Source organism: Sminthopsis crassicaudata, chromosome 5 (genome assembly GCF_048593235.1).
Source record: "Sminthopsis crassicaudata isolate SCR6 chromosome 5, ASM4859323v1, whole genome shotgun sequence".
NCBI lineage: Eukaryota > Metazoa > Chordata > Mammalia > Dasyuromorphia > Dasyuridae > Sminthopsis > Sminthopsis crassicaudata.
In genome coordinates, this window is record NC_133621.1 from 79713940 (window position 1) to 79736747 (window position 22808).

Genomic DNA, 22808 nt, shown 5'->3' on the forward strand with positions numbered 1-22808 from the left:
GAGCATGTGGGAACTGAAGAGTTGGGCTTCCAGGATCTCTTTTTCTGTAAGATTAGAGGCTTCAGAAAGTGGTTCAAACTTGCCTCAGGATAAATTCCCCCCCCCCCTTGCCCTTTTGTTTAGGATGGATTTGAATTAAAAATTGATTATTTCTTTGATCCCTCCTAGTCCTGACTCTTTGGATACTAAATAGCAAACCTGAAGGGAATTTTGAGGTGAAAAAAAAAACAAACAAACTATGCCATAAATAAAAATTCAAGAATAATAAGAGATAATATTTTTATGGGGCTTAAAGATTTGCAAAGGGCTTTACATACATTATAATGCTTGAGATTCCCAGTAAGTAGGTATTGCTATCATCTCCATCCTACAGAGGAAGAAGCTTAAGTTAGTGTATGAATCAAAACTTAAACCCAAGTCCCTTATGACCTTATGTTCATATCCACTAAAGCATGCTGCCTCAGGATCTGAGGGGTTCACATGTCATTATATATAATATTATCCTTGTGTTGGGGCAATTAGATTAGCACTGTGGACTGAGTGCTGAGCCTGGAGTATCTTCGGGAGTTCAAACATGGCCTCTGATTCTAATTAGTTGTGTGATGCCAGACATTTAATCCTATTTGCCTCAGTTTTCTTATTCGGAAAAGGAAAAAGAAAACTAATCCAGCACTTCTGCCAAGAAAACCCCAATGGGATCATGGAGCATTGAACACAACTGAAAAATGACTAAACAAGTCATTGTTCTATTATTCTCTTGATTGTGATAGGGCATAAGATGTCAGAAAGTCCAGAATTTAAATCCAACCCCAGATACTTTCTATCTGTGCAATACTAGACAAGTCATTCAATCTTTGCCTGCCCCAATTTTCTTAACTGCAAAATGGTATAATAATCAGACCTTATGTTCCAAAGTTGTTATGAGAATCAAATGAGATAAAGTTTGAAAAGTGCTTGACACATAATAATAATGTTTAATAAAAACTTATGTCTTTCCTTCCTATTTTTAATATGCTATAATGAACTTTTTGGGGGAAATTGAGATTATTTTTTAAAAGTTAAAGCCTATATGTTTATAAATATATTGTTCTTGAAAAGTTTCTCCTCTATTACTTATGCTTCATTTTAAAAATATGTAATCATAAAGAATTTAGCCTAGAAAGATTACCGGGACTGTCTTGAATGGTAATTTTTTTTTTTGGCTAAAATAATATATGATTATGTTTTATTTCAAATAGCCATTATGTTGAGTTTCTCTAATATACATAGCACAGGGGTGAAACTCAAATAGAAACAAGGCCATGTGACTCAGTTGAGCAATCATAGAGAAGAATCATAGAACTTGGGAAAAGACAGTAGAGGGCATTAATTACCCTTTTCACATCTGCTCTCTACTGTAGAAGTGAATCATGGAAAGAAAATGTGGGTTCTCATCATGGTTGACTTTACCTGAGCAATGTTGAGGAAGACACTTTTGAATGTCATTTTCTTCATCTTTTGAGACGAGAACATTAATATTCACGTTTCCTGATTCATAGGATTGCTATAAGGATCAGATGACTTATAATATATGTAAAACAGTTGTCATTGAAAAGCTTTCTATGAAGAGGTTGCTTAGGCAGGATAAGAAAATGCTCATCAAGGACTTGGGACTTTTTCATCCTAGAGGGCAAAATGGTACAGGTTACTATCTTCATTAATATTAGAAACATTTAAAATAGGAATGACTGCTTTGAGGGAGAGGAAGTTCAATTCAATGAGTGATTTTAAGCCCCTATTACTGTATGTATTTGGGGTACACAAAACAGAATATAAAACATTTCCTATTCTCAAGGAAGTTATTTTCTACTGGAGTTTCTCCTTTGTACATGTCTTCCAGGAAAGGGTGGATATTGCTTTATGGAAGATGCATCAAGGAAATTTTTGGTCAAAGACTATTTGGGGTATTCAAGGCCTTCAAGGTTCCTCCAATCCTGAGATTCTCTGATTGTATAGAAATACAGTTCCTCCTATAACAATTCATTACCCTTTTCATATTAGCAGAAATTTCTTCTATGGGATTTGAAAGACAAGATCACAGTGAAACATAATATCCTGGGAAGGCTTCCTTTAGAGAGAAAGAGATAGAGCTGAGCCTTGATGATTGAATCTTGAAGTGTTATGATTATCTGTTGAAAATTCTGAAGACACAAAGTTAGCTTCTATGTTTAGCTCCTTTTGTCAGTTTATTTTTCTCATGGTAGGTTGGTGTAAGAGGTGAAATTTATTTGGTAAAATGAAGAGATTGGACTCAAGAGTTCCATATATTTCAAAAACCATGCAGAAAGAACTCAGCATAACATGTCAAAATTCTAACTTCCATTAGCCTTCTTTGATCAATTCAAGTCAACTGGCATTTATAGAGTATTTGCAGTGTTCAAGGCACTATACCAAGTGCAGAGACTTCGCAAAGATTAATAAGACAGAGTTCTTTCCCTAAAGGAGATTAAGAATTCAAAAGGGAGATAAAAATAGCAATAATGCCAATTAATCCAGGACCTGTCAATGCACCTCTCTATATCAAGAGGAAGTAAGTATGTTTGTTCTGTCTTCCCCAAGACTTTCATTGGTTTTTCATGGCTTATCTTTCTTTTGATACTCTGCCAGTGCATAGAACACTGAGTACTCCATAATCATGTATTGATTGTCTTCATGTATACTCCTTATACTTGTAGCATTTTATGATCTAAACTGTTATCTAATTGGATTCTGACAACAACTCTATGAAAATGGGTGATTGTAGAAGCAATGTAGTAGTGGATATAGCATTGGATTTGGAGTCAGGAAGAAATAGCTATGAGTCCAATGGCAGTTGCTTAATAGTTGTTTGACCCTGGACAATTGCCTTAACATCTCTTGGCCAGTTTCCAGAAAATGAAGTTTATTCAAATACCTTCTTCACAGTGTTATTATGAGATTTAAAACTTTATGTAGAGCTTTGCAAACTTAAAAAACTATATAAATATCACATAATGCATATATACATATATATGTATTATGTGTATATTGCCATTGTATAAATAGGGAAGTGAAATATACTTCTACAAATGGCTTGCTGCAAGCTGAACTCAGATTGATTAAAATAAAATTCTTAGTCCCATTATGACATATCACTATATTGATTATTTTTGTTTAATTACTTTTCTTTGTTATGAGAGTTGTTCCTAAAGGACACTGAAAGAGGAGGTGGTAAAGTGGAAAATATGGTGACAATGGTGTACAAAACCAAAAGGAATCAGTAATATTAAAAAAAAAAACAACTAATGTTCAGGGGTTATACAGCTAATTAGTGGTAGTGCTGGAACCCAGGTCTATTATCTTCTGAAATTGTGTGCTGTCTCTGTTACATAGTAAGTGCTGATTTTATGTCTCTAACCAATTTTAGGTCAGTGGTCTAATTGTGACTGAGTGAACCTAATTCTGAGTATACTAGTATAAGCTGTTTCCCTACTAGGGAACAGAAAACCTACTAGAGTGAAGAGATGAACACAAGCAGCTCTAAAAGAGCTATATTCCTTCCAAGGGTGCCCCCTAAGCCTTATAAAGCAATAAGCTTAGGAAAGCAGCATTAGGAAGGTTCCTAACGACCATAAAACTCCAAACATGGAGATGATTGCTTTTGTAACATAAAGCATTCGTTGCAGCATTAAATAATGAAATAAACTCTTGACACTAAGAATGGAAACCGTCCCTGTTAAACCAGGCTGTTTACTTTGCAATAATCCTGGCCATAGAAGCACTGCTATGACACAAATATTTCATTCTTGGGGAACTAGGAAATGCCTTAAGACCACATGATCCTCACAGAACTTGAAGGAGACATCCCTAGAATTGGCTGGGTTCAGGCCACAATGTTGGCAAATGCAAAGGGCAACAGGGTTGGCAGAATGTTGCTGAATTGGAGAGACCCAGGAATCAAGTACAAGATATGAGATGTTAACTTGTCCTTTATATTTTCTGGGCTGAAGAAAATGCTTGACTTTTCTGAAGTTCAAGCTTTACCCAAGGAGTTTTACTTTTTACCCAAGTACAAAGACTTTCTTTCTTCCTCCCTTGCCCACCATGCTCTTTTGCAGTGTAAGATGGGGGGGGGGGAAGAGTTTGTACTGTTGGTAGGAGAGGGGCCTAAGGCAAGAGGAGGAATAACTTTTCCTCTTCTAAAACTTTGTCCAACTTCAGGTTGCCATAGATGCTTCCTCTGCATTTTTCTTTTTCTTTTTTAAATGACTAATCCGTAAATAGATCTCTTTCCAAGAGTCAGTAAGAAACATTTAGCTGGGGAAACCAGCTTAAAGTTTCATATGATTTCTTTGAGAACAATAGATCATTGTTTTTAGAAAGGTAGACTTCTAGACTTAGCTTATTAGGTATAGTATTTGAGTAGGTACTTCCTTCAAACTGTGAAGTATTTTCAGAAGAATTACTCATCCTTTTTTACTATCATGAAAATAGCAACATTTTCTGCTTCTACTTTTGTCAGCTTTTTATTATTATTAAAAATGGGAAAGTGGCTACATTTTTTTTTTCACCAAAAAACTCCATATCTTAACAATTATAGTCATCAATGTGTCACCTAGCACTGTGCTAGGTGAAAGGTACACAAAGACATGTAATAAAAAATGACTCCTTTTCCCAAGGAGCTTACATTCTAATGGGAGAAACAAAGTGAAACAACTATATAGGCATAAGAGTCTAAGGTGGAGGGGAGTCTCAGAGGAAAGACTAGCAGTAGGGGGTTGGGAGGTGTAGAGGAAGAATTGAGTTGAATGATGAAACTTGAGTTGAACCTTGAAGAAATCCAGGAAAAGGATATATATATGTATATATACCTTAGAAATGGAGATGGAAATAGTAGGACTTGACAAAGAAAGTGATTCATGGTCTCTAATACTAATAATAAAAGCATAATTACTTTAAAAAAATAGTTTGCTATTGTTGTTGTTCAGTCATTTTTGGTCATGTCTGACTTTTCATGACCCCATTTGGGGTTTTCTTGGCAGGGATATTGGAGTAGTTTGCTATTTACTTCTCTAGCTGATTATCAAATGAGGAAACTGAGACAAATAGGATTGAGTAATCTTCCCAGGATCACATGATTTGTAAATATCTGAGGCTGAATTTGAACTGAGAAAGATGAGTCTTCCTGACTTCAGGCCTTGTTTACCCAACTGAAAGACTTCTACAATTTTTAGTTACAGTTTTCCAAACTGCAAGTAAAAAAATCTATTGTCAAGAAAGCTGTTATCTAGGTATGTACTGAAAATATTAATATAGATGATAAAGTAAATAAACTCTAAACTTGCTTTCTCTTTGTATTTTATGCTTAATGGTGGTGCTTGAACCATCTTAGATAAAACCATTTAATTTACTTCATATTTTTTGTCCCATATGTGGGAGAACAAAATGAGTCATAATTTTCCTTAGGAAAAGCCTTGTTTCATTCAGTTACTTAATGCCAAGAAGATGACACTGATATTGAGTCATCCACAGTGAACAGCTTGTCTTCAGAGCTGCATCATTATATATGAGAAGTAGGTACTAGGAAAAAGGGGAAGATTAAGTGATAAAGCTCACAGATGTACCTCTCTCTATGTGAGAGCTTGTTTGACCTTAAAACTATGGCTTTATGGGTCACTTGTTGAATAATGTTTACGTGATTTCCTGGCTTACTGCTAATAATAGTACTGTGATGTATTAACTTGCTTCTATATGCTGTATATGTATATACTTTGGAAGACCCTAGCAACTTAATTTTTGGGTTTTTTCTCTTAAATACAAAGCAGCATGAAAAAAGGGGCATGAAATGAATTTTAGTTAAGTTCAGGCCATTAAATTCTAATTATCTATTTCTAACTGTATAGTATAGATTGCCAAGAAATCTAATCATAGTATAGCATCACTCGGTAAATTTGTCATTATACTGGGATATACTCATAACTGAATTATTTAGGGGTTAAGTTTTCCTGATTTAATTTGCTTTTTTACCAGATATTTTTGAAGTTAAACATTTATATTTCATGTAGAGTCTTTTCCCCCCTTAGAATATTTATAAAAATGAAAACAATAAGATTTTGCTAGTTTCTATCTTAAGGTCCTTAACAGCAGAAGTGTTTTCTTAGGTTACTTAGGTTAAGTTATGGGACATGTCATAAAACAGAGTATGTAAATGATGAAATATTCAACTTCTGTCTTCTTTTTTTCTAACCAGTTTTTCTGTTTCCCCCTTTCCTCATCTGTATCTCTTCTTTATTTCTTTGCCAACATTCTTGCTTTTCTTCTCTATCTATAATCATCAATTTCATCAGGAGTGAAAAATACGGTTTTCATAAAACCAGGCTAAAAATATGCAAAAGATAGCCGGCAGTTCTTTTGAGGCTGTAAAAATGTATACAACATTCAATTTGGAATGAATATTAGCCTATTCTAATATGTTAATTTGCACTATTTGAATAATTGGTATAGATTAAGGAATATACTTGACACAAAGAAGAAAATAAGTGGTTATGTGAATCAATAGAGAAATATTCCTTAAATAACATGCACTGAATAGACCAGGCAATGGTGATACAAATACAACTAAGGAAACGATTCCTTCTTGGAAGGTGTTTCATTCAAGGAGAGGAGAAAGCTTAGATAAGTATACACAGAATAAATACATACAAATTATGGAAGAAAGGTACTCAGCTTAAATCAGGAGGTGTTATATATCATGAGGTGATATTTGAACTGTGTTTGAAGAGAAGTGTAATGTGAGGTGAAAACAAAAAGGGAGACAGACTATACAAAGACATGGGGATGGGAAATGTCCAGCTATGTATGAAGAACAGAGAGAAGGCCAGATTGGCTGGACTTTAGAGTGTGAGAAGGGGAGTAATATATAATGAGGCTGAAAAGATACATTGGGAGCCAGGTTTTGAAGGGTTTTAGAAGCCAAACAGAAGAGTTTGATATTTGTCCTAGAGTTTATAGGAATCCATTGGAGTTTGTTGAGTAGGGAAGTGACATGTTCCAATCTGTGCTTGAGGAAAGACATTTATCTCTATAAAATGATAAACTATCAATCTTTAATGTTTATTTTCCCTGTAGGAAAGGCCCAGCATATTTCATTTTTTTTAGGATGATTCCTGTCCTCAAAGAGTTAACAAATTAAATGAGTAAAACAAAGTAAATGGGTAAACAAGAAATCAGTACATGCCTGAAAAAGATAAAGACACCAAGAAAGAAATATCAATAAAGCAGAATTAAATGCTTAGAGAGTACCCAGTAGAAAGGGATTTGTACTGAATTGTATTTATTCAGGAAGTGTTCATAGAAAAGATTGATTGGAAGCTTATGTGTTTGGGGTTTTTTGTTTGTTTTTTGGAAGGGAAGTGAGAAGTAATTTGACTGAACAGAGGGGGAAAGACATTCTAGAAATGTGCATAAGCAAATTGTGTTCCAGGGATGTACAACATTGTTTGACTGAAATAAAGAGTCCATGATAGGCAATAATAAAGAATTAATGTCACTAAAATTAAGAAAAATTACTTACTATGGGAGAGTCAGCTAGTTGACACAATGGATGTGTGCTAAGCCTGAAGTTTGGAAAACTTCTCTTCCTAAATTCAAATCTGATCTCAGATACTTATTACCTGATCAGTTCACTTAAGCCTATTTGCCACCATTTTTTTTTTTTTTCATCTCTAAAATGAACTGGACAAGGAATTGGCAAACCATTCCAGCATATTTGCCAAGAAAATCCCAAATGGGGTCACAAACAGTTGGACATGACTGAAAAAAAAAACAACAACTACTTATTAGAGGTTCTTAAAACTACCAGTAGTTCTAAAAAACTGGTGATTGATTAACTGTGAACATCCCAAGGTAATTTTAATGTGGCTTCTGATTTGCAAGCATATCAATTCTTAATCACCAAATATATTTTTTGTTTCTCTTGGCAAGCAGCTCATTTGTAAGGAGATAAATTCTTGCTTAGAAACGTGGAAAAGAGCTTACGTTGTTTTGAGCTTCGTCTAGCTCTACTCTAAATTCTGTCATTAAGTTAAACATAAACCTATTGTTACAGTATATCCAGAGTTTGGGAGAGAGGAAAAAGGAATGATTAATTGATATTACAGAGCCTGAAGTGACTTTAGAAAAAATAGAAATATCTGGATTAGATTTTAGAGCTAACTTGAACTCCTGGGATGATGACACCTGTAATTTATTGGTGAGGTCAATAATTTACCAATCAAGAGAATATTCAGGATGGAAAATGTTATTTAAATGTTGTGCATGCAAGCATTTTTCTAATTGAGGAATATTTATCATTCTGCCTTTTAAATAAAGGGAAGTAAATGAGCACCCTACATTAGAAAATTTATCCTTAAAACCAACCCTAAAGTCCCTAGAATTCATTATTGTTTCTTGGCCCTAACCCAACAGTCCAAAGAAGCTTCTCCTATTGGTTCCATTTTTTCCTCTATTGGCTCAAAACTAAAAATACATGGATTTCTGCCAGGAGAAGAATCTGCAACCAGATTATTTTTAGTTTTGGGGCCCTTGGGAGTTATTTGGATATCCCAATGGAGACCTATTGCCCCGTTTTCACTGTAGACATGTGAACTTCTTAGGGATTCCACTGCCCAGGTTCTCTAATATTGCTTTCTTTCTGTTATTGATTTTCCCGCAGATTCCTAGGGTCACAGTATATAGAGTTGGAAAGAACCTAGGAATTATCAGTGTCCATTTCCCTCATTTTTTATACCTGAGGAAGGAATACTGCATCTTGAAAAGTTGACATCAATTTTTTTGTCTTCCTTGTGGGAATTCTAATATTAACAGATCACATTGTATCATTGGTTCTTATAGAGTTGCCTTGGGGGCTAAAAGATAATCCTGGGTCACATAATTAGTGACAGAATTGAGATTATGAATCCAGGTACTCTATAGGATGTTGCCTCCTAAATTTCAGAAGTGGAATTAAAATACAATCTTTCTGCCTCTAACTAATTCCACCATTATGGCCAATCATTCAATGGCATTTTATTAAGTGCCTATTAAGTGTGAATCCCTGTGATAGGAATCAGACCTAAAAATGAAAGTCATTACCTTTAAGGAGTTTATGTTCTAATAGAGCCAGAAAGAGGCATATACAGAATATATAACCATGCTGACTCTCATTAAAATAATTTAAACAAATAAAATATAAAGGATATCCCAAAAGTCTTAGTAAAGTTTTAAGCTTTAATAATTTGATATATAAATGCTACAAACTTACAAAAACATAATTTGAAAGTTTAATTATTTCCATTTCTTTAATACTTAGTTTGATGAGATTAAAATAATTAATTTTTACTTTTAATTTTATCTACATTGTCTTTGTGAAGTTTTGTGAACAGTTTCTGGATATTATTTTCTTAAGATTTCAGCGGAAGTCCTTTTATTTGGCTTTCACTGTCACTTGATCTATTTCCATTAGATGTTTTCTTGTGGAGTCATGTGAAAATTGTTGTGTATACACAAAAACCTAGTTCTTTGGATGATCTTACAGCTAAGGTTACAAATGTAATATTGCCCTTCCGTCCCTGAATGGCAGCTGCTGAAAGTTTTTATAAAGTTAATAAAAATAATGGCTATCACAAGATGGTAGCTTTATTTGATTTTAATAAGAAATACAACAATATTTTTTCAAAAAAAAAACTTTTGAAAGATCTTTTTTGCAAGTATTTATATTTCTGAAGTTATTAAATATTTTTAGGAATCCTATAATCAGATTTTTGGGATACCCCATATTTTATAAAATATAATTATTATAACTATAAAATAAATAGTGATGGGTGATTTTTTGGGGGGTGTTTGTATAGTTCCTGACTTATGATTTCAAGGGACGTCCAGCTGTATATGCAGCTTCAAGTTGTCTATGTTTCATGTATAACATGTAATAAAAGTACCAATCTTACATGATGGTTATGAAAGAGAGAGAGAGAGAGAGAGAATGTGTATGTGTGTATGTATATATATTGCTCTCTCTGTTTTTACCTCTTTCCTGTGTGTGTGTGTGTGTGTGTGTGTGTGTATGTGTGAATTATCTTCTTAAGCACTAGTGGCCTGAAGAGTTCCCATCAAGTATATGTCAGAAGCAGTTCTTTAAATTTTTTAAAATTTTAAAATTTTTAAAAAAATTTATGCAATAAAACAGCATTTCCATAACATAGTATAATTTAAAAAGATGATTGGACATGAAACTGATAATCTATTACTTTCAGACATGAAAAGCAACTCTTTTAAAGGCAAATAATCTTGGCTTCATTGCTAGTTCTTTCACTATTATGTCATTCTGTATTTAGAATAATGTATTTTTATTATATGTACACAAGCACACATATATTATATATATATATATATATATATAATATGCATATATGTATGTATTATTCCAAACAGTTAAAAGATTGAAGAAATAAAACCATAATGAAGCTTGGAAATTCTACATAAATAAAATGTGTCCTCATTTACTCAGAATGAAAGTAGTGTTTGTGTGTACTTTCAGGGTCTTCAATTAATTATTTAACATGTATTTATTGAATACAACTTTGTGTGCAAGACCTTTGCAAGATTATTGTAGGAGGAGTGTTAACAAAGAAGCGGAAAAATCAATCCTGAAAGAATTTAAAATGACGTGTACAGATAAAAAGAACTAAAAATATAAATAAGGAACACCATGATAATTACCGAATGAGTGCTACACTAATTAAGTGGTGCAGAACTTGAAGGAGGGACCAGGGAAAGTCAAAGATGCCTTTACTTGAACTTGGCCTTGAAGGCTGAGGGATGGTATTTCACCAGTGGGGAGAAGGGAGCACTCCCTGTGTGTAGAAGCTGGAAAATGCAAGGAGGCTGTTTGGCTCTGAGTAAAGGGAGGAGAGGGCTCAGTGCTTAAAGAATAGCAAGTAAATTAGGTCCTCTCAGAGGACACAATTGGGGAAAAATAAATATGAAAAGCATTCACTTCCTGGACAGTTAAACCTCTCTCCCAAATCCTTTTTTTTTTTTTTTCCCCTTAATGTGTTATGGAACAAAGAGCTGAGGCATTTAGCATAGTTGGCTAAATGGGATTTAATTCTGCCCTTTAAAGAAAAAGAACTATGGAGTTATTTTGAGATGTGGAGGTCCCTGCCCTTCATTTCCCCCTCCTTTTAAGTATTAGCTTTTGATTATTTGTTTTCTTGCCTATTGTGTTTCCCATGCTTCTGAATTTAAATGTCATCTCCTTTTGGTGTTAGAGTTTTTCCTGGTTTGAACTCTGGAGGATGGGAAGGACTCTTTTAATGTATTTCAAGCAAGCAGCTGAAAAATTTGTGAAGTTTGGGTCACATTTGTGGTCTGAGACAGATTGAAAAATGAAAAGCAAATTTTTCCAGGGTTTGAGTTTCAATATAGACTTCTTCCCAAAGAAACACTTGAAGCTGAGAACTAGGCTGTGATCTCCTGAGTGAGGATGGAGAGAAAATTCCCTATGAATGTTTATCTGGTGATAATACAACATCTTGTTAGGATATTAAAATGTGTTATTTGTTTATTCACAAGTGAATCTTGCTTTTTTCCTAAAAAATTAATGTGACGTTAACTGTTTATTAATAATATTAGAAAAGATCAAGACTTGGAACTTCCCAACATGTGCAGACTCTTTGTTTCCTACATATTCTTCCAATCCAAAAATATTTTCTTCTTTCCTCTAATATTTCAGATGTGGTGATTGGAAGGGAGAATGACTAGAAAGAAAGAGGAGGAGGAGCGTGTGAAAAGGAAAATAAAGCTAATGGTTAAGTTTGTAGTTTGAGGAGTTTTTGTGTTAATTTTTTTTTTTTTTTGCTTTATCACAATTGCTTAGCCATTTTTAAAATTTTAAATCCTATGTATGCATGGGTTTTTTTTTCCTGTTAAACTCTGTATATTACCCAAAAAACCATCTTTGATGTAGTAGTGATGTTAAGGCAGAATTATCACTTCCAGGAAAGATAATTTGGAAAAGAAAACCAAAAACAATTCACTTTGAAAGCTTAAAAAAATTCAAGGACAAATTTCTGACAACTTATGAAAGAAAGTTATTTTATCAAAAATAATTAATAGTTTTTAACTTAGAAGAAAATATAAATACATTTCTTCTCTGTCTGAATATGACAGGTTAAAAATCTTATTTTTAGTATCAAGACTGAGTACTTTTCTAATATATTTTGCTTTCTATGCTGGATGTCTTTTAAGGGGTAGCAGGCTTAGATATTTTTGAAAACATCACCTTCACTCTTAGCTTTATTGAAGTAACAGAGTAGCAGTTCAAAATCGTTGTGACCTCCATGCTTGATTAGAAAAATCCTATTAATGAAAAAAGATGCTAATCGGTAATGTGTTTTGCCAGTCATCACTGGCCTAAACAGTCTGCATAATCCATTGTTGATTAAGTTAATGAAAGTCTAGCACTGGATTTGAAAGCTTTGTGATAGCAGATTGGAATAAGATTGAAGACTCTTAGACTATGCTGCACTGGGGGAGTGAATCAAGATGTGAAGGTTACTTACCCAAGTGCTCCAACATGCATTAGGTGGGCTTAGGGGGTTTCTTTTGTTTTTGCTGGGGGAGGAGAAGGAAAACAAAAAGAACACCCAGAAGAATGGTCATACTATGTCTTAATGAGTTTATTATCACTGTCAAATCTAACAAATGGTGCTGGACAGGCAATAGTGGCTCTGTGTTTGATAATTGTGTAGTCAGAAAGCTCATGCCATGGAAGGTTACTAAATATTTATTTTCCTTTCCTTATAGGTGACATCACACAGAAAGGTTATGAAAAGAAGAGGTCAAAATTAATTGGGGCCTATCTGCCACAACCTCCAGGTATGTAAATCTTGGCTGGTGACATAAAATCTAAAACATTGACAAGTCTTGAGAACTAATCACCTTAAGCACAGGACAAATAAGATGGACTATTTGAGACCACAGAATATTTTTGATGCACTTTTTCTATGTAAATAGCATATTTCTTAGTGCATTTATACATCCCCCCCTTTATGGCCATTTGCTCATATGTAGTTTTTAAAATCAGTTGGATACTTGATTTAATGAGTCATTCATATATATTATGGCAAATAATGTAATAATTATTCTTAAAAGCCCCATTCTTATAAAAATGATCAGTAAAGATTTTAAAATACTTTCTCATTCTCTGCCTAATATTTCTACCTGGAAATAGGATTCCAAAATATTGTTTGTGATTATGAAATCTCAGACAGAGACTTGCTGTGTTTTAAATTGTAGCTTATGTCAAATAGGTTTTATTTATCCTCCTTGTATGTACAGCATCTACCTCATTCTAGCTTTCTCAGATTTGCTAATTAATGTTGTCTTTTTGCACTTGGGTAATGTTAGTCTCTCCCTGAGCCTTGGTAAATTCCAGGAAAAGGGGGCCAGTGTTGGGATGAAGTGTTGATGTCTCAACTCTCAGATGATCCTATCTGTGGTGTAAGAGTGACCTTGAGTGCTGACTTAATGCGAGCTGATGCTAAAATGAACTTAATTAAGAAATGTTTATTTTTCTTAGAAAAAATGGAACTCCTATACTGTGAAGTTAAAGAGGTCTTGATCTCATAAGCTGTATTTTCATATGATTCTATAAATTTCAGTTTGTAAAACATTGCTTAGAATTTCTGCTAGAGAACACATACACATGCAGATTTACACACACACATACATACTGAAGCATTCCACTATTTTTAGCTAGATAATAATTACTGTAACTAACCTTGATATATCTGGTGGCATCCTACCACTATGTAATGGTAACGCATGTTCAAAGGGAGCTAATTTGTAGCTGAGTTTCTGCTGACTTTGCAGATTTCATTTTAGTTTTGTAGGTTTGTTTAATTTTTAGTTTATTTCTTTTTTTCCTTCCTTTAGCTTTAAAAAACAAACATAAAAATGGGTGGAAACACAATGTATTGCTTTTTATTTCTCTTTATGATAATGACTAGCAGTTTTTTAGACGATAATACGAATAGGATATTTAGGAAGAATAGAGCATTGACTCATTTGCACAGAACTCTCCTTGTCTTCCAATTCCTCATGAGAGACATTCCTGGAAATTAGAGTGTCTTTCTCAGGCTTTGGCTAGCTGGAGGATAGCATGACTGTCATTGCTGCCTGTACGAAAGAGGAAGGTGATCCCCTTTCACCAGAACATTCGTGACCAAAAACCAATTGGGTTTGCTCAAACCCTACATGTCTGAATCACTCAAGGTCAATTGTAAGGTGACAAGTGATGGAAATCCATGGTTTGTTGTGTTTTCTCTCCTCCTTCCAACAGAATCCTAGCCAATGCTGACCTAAATAACCACACCACTTGTGAACTGTTTTAAAAGAAATGGAATCTTCTCTATTTTGGAAGAAGGCTGGGGATGGATTGGTTGTATGTTGTCCTTGTGGTTGTTTTTCCATCTGTGCATTGCAAACAAAAGTGAAACGGAGGCATTTCCCGAGAAGATAGTTCTCAAGCCGCAGCTTTGCAAAGAACATGATTGATCCCAATGTTGGCTGGGCCCTAATGGTGGAAGGCCCCCGGACTGTGTCATATGGTCCCTTGTTTATTGTGTGTGCTGTTCTGCATGGGGGCGGGAGCTCCACTCACTGCTGTAACAAATTTAAAAAAAAAAAACTAAAATTTGAATTAATTAGTTTTTTTTTCAACTTGTTACAGCAGCGAATGGAGCTGCCGCAGTACGGTGTAGACTGCAGCACAGTGAAGGACCCACAAGAAGGATGCTCCGTTCTGCCAACATCGGGGTGTGTGACATCCGAGAAGCAGCGGCCAGAGACCGGGCGGCCAGCACCGCGGGAACCCGGCCTCTGTTTTACTTTCGTTTCGGTGAGCACTATTTTCAAAAGAGAGAAAGAGAAAGAAGTAGTAGAGAAATCATCGTTCAATAAAATTCAAACAATACTCAACACAACTTTGTTATAATTGAAACTGGAGAATTATAAAATCATAGAGCTACTAGGATCTTAAAGATTCTTTTAATCCATTTATTCCATTTCATAGATGAAGGCCCAGAAAACTGAAATGATTTACTGGAGCTTACATAGGTCGTTGTCTTCCAACTCCCAATTCATTGGGCTTTTCTATATGATTCTCCCATTTTTTATTTTACAACTCTTTTTTTTTTTTTTTTTTTTTTTTTTTTTTTAGAATTGGGGGAACACAAAACAACTTACACTTGGAAAACAGAAAAAAATACATTGAAAACTCACAACTTACTCAACTAGATTTCTCTGATTTCCTATCATTTCCATTATTTTATGGTCAAATATCTGTTGGAAGGCTGGACTCAATTCTGAACATCAAACCACGTATGTTTTTAAAAGGCTTGTAAAGTAGTAAATTCTACAGATAACAAGAAAGTATGTTTGGCAAAAACCAAAAAAGAAACAAAGAAAAAAACCAAAAACTAATGAATGTGAAGCCCAATGGCAAAATAAAATAAAATAAACAAACAAATTTTAAAAACCCTCAAAACTAGCCAATCTAAAGCTCTCAGCCCAAAAAGAAAACATGAACCTTCTGATTACATCATAAGAAAATTGATGTTTATAAACCAAAGTTTAAGCCTCATCAATCATCCTGTGGCATATCTCCCTCTCTCCCCCCCTCCCATAAACACATTGCAATTGAATCATGCCCAAGTAATGGAAATTATAGATATAGAACTTGCAGAGAACTTGGAGCATGATTCCATCATTCCCATTTTAAAAATTAAGAAAAGTGAGATACAAAATGATTATGTGGCTTACCCAAGATCATTATGCCAGTAAACGTCCAAGGTGGTCCTTGACTCCAGGGCTTCCAGAGGCCAAGTTTAATAATTTAACCAACTGTGTCAGGCTGATGAAACACCATTATAATACAGTTAATATAAAATATATTAAGCCATTGGTCCATCCCTTTGTTTTAAAGGCAAATGGGATGAAGGTTCCGCTCTTCATCCTTCCTATTGGGTTTGTTTCCTAGCTGCTTCTTCCATCCATCCTTTGTAATTTGACCCTCAACCAGTTGTTGATGGGCCTGGAAGCCTATAATATCACTGCTGATAAAAAGAGACAGAAAAGAGAGAAGAAACATATGAGGTGACACAGCTGTCTGGTTTCAGCAAGGTGGTGACTTGTCATCAGATGCCATTTTAGTTTTTCTTTCTTTTTTTTTTTTTTTAAGACTCACATGTCCTTTGAACATGAGAGGAAAAATATTTAATTTGACAGGAGAGTGTTTTGTGTACAAGAGCCATTTACCCACATTAGTCTCCCTGGTTTCCTTTGAGAACTAGAAAACATCATTGCACTCTCACCTATGATTTGAGGACAGGTTGTCCTACTTCATGTTCTATGGGAAAATGACAGTCTTGCTTCCTTGTGTTATATAGTGGGTTTTTTCCTCTATTTTTTTTTCTTAGAGGTTTACTCCTGAATGAATAAAGGCCTTCATTATGCATAACTTAATTCTCTAGCAAGTCAGTAACTGAAGCAGATGTTTCTAAATTAAAGAATTTAATTCTTTCTTGACTGACTCACTTTTTATAATGATTTTCCTTATACTGAAGACTCCAAAATTATTTAGTTTTTCTTTTTTTTCCTTCTCTATTCTGTCATATGTAAAAAGATAAATCATAGAATTTTTATGTTGGCAGGAAATAATTTGGTATTATTTCATACTAATTTTTCTAAAACATGTAAGGTGTTTCCAAGTAATTCCTTTTCATTTTTAGACTTACTATTGTAGGAAAAATGTTAGTGCATTTATGGTAGAAAATATAATTAGGATTTCCAAGGCAGTTGTCTTGTTCTGACTTTTTCTAACTTCCTACATCATATTCCATTAACTATTCTAACTGATTATTCTTGCAAATTTATGAGGAAGAAACCAATGTCCTTATCTTTCTTATGAGTGAAATTTTATGTGTCCAAAGTGTGTTTCTATAATTAAATCTTTACTATTTCTGCACCATAGGATGCAGTGACACAATGAACTGGATCACTAATGCTATTATCAATAATTGAGCATAACTTTTCTCATCTCGATAAACACTAAGAACATGTTATGATATATTTTTCTTAAATAGCTTGTATTTGTTCTATGTATTGGTCTGTAAAATATCACTTTTACTCTACAAAAGCTATCAATGAGAATGCTACAGTGAAGTTTGACTCCATTCTAGAATGGGCATTCAGCCAACTTCTTTCTTGAGATTTTAGGTAAATTTTGCATTTAAAATTTTTTTCTAAAAATATTAAAGAAGGTACTTAATTAAGCTTCTTGCTCTAGAAGTCCTCCTAAGCCCACTGAGGCATTTTAGAGTATTGATGTGGAATAATTTGTTGTTATGGTAATTGGAGATACAAAAGCCATGATATAGTATGACACATAAGTGTGCAACTTAAGGATTACCATAGAATCACAGAATTAGTAGTGAAATTGCATCCATCTAGTCCATCTCTTTGTTTAGAGAAGAAGCTATAATATAGCATCCATTTTGTCTTTGCATGAAGAAATCTAGTGAGAAGGAAGTCTCTACCTTGGAAGCAGTCAATTTTGCTTTGGAGAAGTTGTAACTGTTAAGAATTTTTTTTTTCCTGATAGGAGCTCAAGTCTGCTTCTCTGAAACTTCTGTCTGTCACTCCCATTTCTATCTACTAGGTTCAAAATAACAAATCATTCTACCTAATGACTTGAAGACAAATTCATGTCCCCCTTGAGGAATCTCTTTCTAGGTATCTCTAGTTTCTTTATAACTAACATGTTCCTATGAAACCTTATCTTTTCCTGACCAAATATTCCCATTTCTAGTATATAGTTGAAGATAATGATGATGCCATTCTTGAGCTCTCTATTCTCCTGGTTAAATAAACATCCTCTGTTCTTTCTAACAATTCTTATAGATCACATATTTGAGGGTTTTGACTCTTCTCTATGCACACTCTTTAGTTTCTTCAAATTCCTTCCTCATAATATTTAGCAGCATACAGAACTGAACATACTAATCCCAGATATGACCCTATATAAACAAAGTACCTATATGAACATCTTTAAAGATGTCCCATTTTAAAAAAATTAAATGATTTGTTAGAAACAATATTACACAATTCAGTTAATTCAATTTGTTTAGTACTTCTTTATAGTTAAATTAATTTCAATGCAGAAAATAGAGTTTTTCAGTCATTCCTACTAAGGCTTCACAAAGAATTTTTTTACACATTTATTTTCACTTTGACTTTTTTCATTTTACATTATCTTATGATGGTCTTTCTAGATTTCTTTGAAAGCACAACTCTTAATCTATCTGTCATCTTGTTGATTTCCATGGTCATCTGGTTAGTAGGGTGTATGGTCCCTGGTTTTTCCACCACCTCATATGTACCATATTGTAAAGGAAAACTTCAGAAGGTCTGTTCTGAGTCCTCAGTCCATCATTTGCTCATAAAGTAAATATGGGAAAACCAGTTTCCTAATCAATAAAATAGGAATAATGATATTTTCAATAATTTGATAATATTGTTATTTTCTCACAAAGTTGTAAGGAAAATATGTTGTGAATTTTTGAACAGTATAATGTGAACTTTTATTGTTAATACCCCTCTAGAAACTAGAGGAATAAAGAGGGAAGTCATTTTTTTTTTTTTTTTTTTGTGGAAGTAGTGGTATTTGTACGCTGCTCAAGAGAGGAAACAATTCAAATCTACCACTCTCTCTTTTTCAGCTTATTTTTTCTCTTCTTTCTTCCCTCTCCACTTTATTCCTTTTTGGAAGGACACAGTTTGAAAAATGAACAAAATTAGATTCTCTTTAGGTAGACAAAAAACCATTCAAAAATTAGTCTAGAAGGTAGATATCAAGGATATTCAACTTTGTAATACACACACACACACACACACACACACACACACACACACACACACACATTCACACACACCCCTGCCTGTGGGGGAGGCTTATTTAAACACATAAACACATATCCCATTAGAGGACAGCTTTATGCTCTTTATGTTACCTCTTTGCTTTCTTCATTCACTACTACCTTTTCCTTTTGATTTCTACTTTGAGAAAATTTGCAAGGCAAAGTAGGCTTGGGAAGCAGTGTTTATTACTACCCAGTCATTGGAGATGGCTGCCTGCTGATCACTGTTCCCATTTCTTAAATGTCAAGGATGCCATGATTTTTTTTTTCTTTTCTTTTTTTTACTTCAGCAAATTCTAGGGAGCTAAATGTTTGTTTACTGTTACTTTGGGAAACTCAGCATAAAAATTCCTGTATTGGGTAATAATTCTGAGGTAACAATGTGTTGTACTTTTTAATCCCTGAATTTAATGGCTTGGAGTTGCCTGCCTTTGGAAAATTTGGTATAATTAATGCTCAGAACCTGATTTGAAGTCCAGTAGCAGCATTCAACAAAGCAAAATTATTTGAGGTGGGGGAGGAAGGGGACAACATTAGAGTATTTTAGAGGGAAAAATTTTTTTTTTTCTTTGCCTTTCATTTCAACCTTCATGATCTCATCAATATAGCTACTTCACTGAGCAGATTAAAACTCATCTTCACCCTCTCATCCTTTGAATGTTTTTACATCTTGCTCAATGGCCAGAGAATATCTAAGTTCCTCAGATATTTATTATCCCTGTTACCTTGGGCAAGTTATTGCTGTTGCTATTATTGTTATTAACACCAGGATAGCTTTCAGGTTGTTAGGTTTTCATTCCGTTGTTCTCTGTGCACCCCATTGATTGACTCTTTGCCAGTCATGTATGTCCCAGATGCTGCATTATCAATAACTTCCCAAGCAAAAGTCTTTGTCCACTTCAACTAAACAAACATTTACTATGTTGCTAATAATATAGTAGTGTCTACTTGTTTCTATTATGTGTCTATAAGTTGTTCTTTGGATCACTTGCAATTTTGATTCTTGTAAGATCATAGTGCTTCACTATTTGTAATTATGTGGTATCCGAGGAATCATATTGGATGCTTAAAAGTTGTTTTATTTTTATTTATTTGGAAGCATCTTAGACCATTCAAAGTGATTTTCAGCTTTTAAAAAATTGGTTTTGAACATGATCTCTACTTTTTCTTCAGTTCTGGCTTCAACTTAATACTTGTTCGTGTGCAATCTCTGTCCTATACATATTTACATAAAGAAAGCTAGGTTAATTAATTTTATAACCTGAGTTATATATGTTCTTTATCCACTTGGGTTTTTTTATTTTGAGTTTGTAAGAGCAACAGTCCACGAAACAGATTGTTGTTATCCACTGTTTTATATTTCCCTATTATTTCTTCTAAAAGATTTTAATAAGAGACTCAGTTATTTAAAAAAATTAATTAATTAAGAGGTATTTGGTAACAGCTCACTTTTTCCATTCTTATTTTTATTTGTTGAGTTTTACATCAATTTTAATTAATCCCATCTTTGCCATTTTAGCAGAGGGCTTCTTCCATTGAATCATTTCTCAATACCAAAACACAGATTTAGGGTAATGTTTTCATTATGCAAGTAAGAGCATGAAAGCATTTTGAATGTGATGTTCAAATGTGCTAATCTGTAGAACATACTCTGCAAAATTTTAAAGTACTATATTAGGCAACTATTAGTACTACAAATCTGATGATCTTGACAATAAAAATTCCATTTGCTACCATAAGCATTTAAACTCACTTTGATGGTGTATTTGTTTTTGTTTTTGTTTTTTGTTTTTTTTCCCCTCCCCTTTTTCCTTTGCTTTGGGAATATTTATGTAAGCCTTGATAGTTTACATAGACTTTGCAGACTATGGTCTTCAGTTGAAAGAAACCTGTAACCTATAGCTCCTCTAGTGATGTAGAAATAGATTGTATTTCCACTAGATAACATACAAAAGACAAGGTTAAGCCCTGGAATAGAAAAAGAAACAACATTCAAATAAGTAATTGTTAGTAATTTAAAATGTGGCCAGTCAGTGACTCAGCCTGATATTTTCCCAGAACAGATTGCTACAGGAAATATAAAAGAAATCCCAATTACAAGTGGGCAGAAATATCACAAACAGTTTGGTCCAATACTCACAGACACTGGTGACTCTCTATTTCTCCTGCTGTTCCCTCTTAAGGAGTCTGTTCTTGCTGCTAACTGAGGTGTGAATGACTCTCCACCTCATTCCAAATTGTCTCTTTGAGGCTCTCCCTTGGGGCTGTCACCAAGTCTGAGAGCTAGTGGTTGGCCAACTTGATTTGTTATCTTATATCAACAAAAGTGTCAGATTTCTTGTATCCGAGTTAAACCATATTCTTGATCAAGAATATAAAATGAATTTCCAACACTAGGCGAGGAAGTGTGCTTACTGAATATATCAGTAGGAATAGATAATGGAATGATTAATGAAACTTTCTGTCAATACTTGGGATGCTGATGGATCCTTTTTTCCTCTAAGACAGCAGGTTCTTCATCCTAATTAAATTCAGATAGGGATGGAAGAAGCTTGAAACCAGATTTTTTTTTTTTTTTTGTGATAGGGTAGGTTGTAGTGGTATTCTGTTCAATCTTAAGCATTGTGTCACTACCTTTATTCTCTTGTAAATTGAGAATGTTACATAATTTAATTCTCTTTCCTATAGTTTCTTGTGGGGGTGGAAGAATGACACAAGGACCTGATAGTTCAAATTCGCACAGTGTGAACTCACTATGAGCTCTGGCTCTCTGTCTTTTAATCAAGGGAGAGCTCATTGAAATACTAAGTCAACTGGGAGTAAACATGCAATCCAGGCTTTCAGGGATTTTCAAGCTTCTTGAAATCATTTAAAAAATGAATACTGATTTCAAGAACCAAATTAAATGAAAATTTAGTGTGACAGCACACACATTGGGCAGATGGAGGCAAGCAGAATTTATAGGAGTCTGTAGTCAGAAATCAATATTAAGAGGTAAGGGTAGGGTAATGGTGCTAATTTTTACTTATTTTGAAATAATGAGTAATAAGAACTAGAAATTATATTGTAATTTAGAATAATTTTTCTTTCCTTATTTTCTTCTTATGTGGGCAACAGTAAATCAAATGGGGTCCACTGCGATACTATATGTAAAGTTTTTTGTGAACATTAAAAGAATAAATAATATGAATTATTCACATCTTTTCACCTCTTTGTAGAAACACATATATTTCTTCTTTCTGGTGTTGACTTCAAAAATAAATATGTAGCTTTAAGATAAAAATGATAGTAATTTAGATATATAAGAAGAGAGGAAAGCAGGATTCATATTGTATTATTAGATAAATTTAAAGTTTGAGAAAAATCTGTAATTTTACTAAAACTCTAAAGTCTAACCCAGAACATGAAATGTCTCGTCAAACTTTAGGATGTTTCTAGAGAATTCATTGGCTCCTTCACATCACTTTGAAAAACCCTATTTTGACAGTTTATATCTGATTCAGAATAGGAGCTTAGAAAACAAAGATTAAGATTAAGGTCAGGGTCATGTGCCTGGCCAATCCTCACAATGACTATGCTATTGGAAAAGCATACCACTTTATATTCCTCACCATTTTTGTTTTCTCTTTCATACATAAATAAACATGATTCTGAGTGTGTGCTTTTTGCCTTTTAGCTCAGAAATTCTGATGGTCCCTTTATGTTGAAATAAAGTTGCCTACAGATGTTTTCTGGCATACATAGCATCCTGAATCCTCCAAAGGTGGTCACTTCTGCCAGGTCATCAGACATAGT

General features: G+C 33.9%; 1 protein-coding gene and 1 long non-coding RNA gene across 9 annotated transcripts in view; one reads left to right on the top strand and one right to left on the bottom strand.

Moving 5' to 3' along the window:
* DIP2C (disco interacting protein 2 homolog C) overlaps positions 1 to 22808 on the top strand; it is a 578672-nt gene that overhangs the window by 297098 nt on the left and 258766 nt on the right. For 5 of the 8 annotated variants that reach the window (XM_074267256.1, XM_074267253.1, XM_074267254.1 and 2 more), the window contains exons 2-3: positions 12841 to 12912; positions 14768 to 14935. In XM_074267256.1, coding sequence (XP_074123357.1) covers positions 12841 to 12912; positions 14768 to 14935 — 240 coding nt within the window. The remainder of the gene's footprint in view (positions 1 to 12840; positions 12913 to 14767; positions 14936 to 22808) is intronic. The other 3 variants (XM_074267258.1, XM_074267259.1, XM_074267260.1) reach the window with 1 other exon arrangement.
* Positions 14833 to 21229, bottom strand: LOC141542677 (uncharacterized). The gene is made up of 3 exons (XR_012482234.1): positions 21154 to 21229; positions 15859 to 16151; positions 14833 to 14942 (listed from the first exon to the last, which is right to left on the bottom strand). It is a non-coding gene; the product is annotated as an uncharacterized LOC141542677 (long non-coding RNA).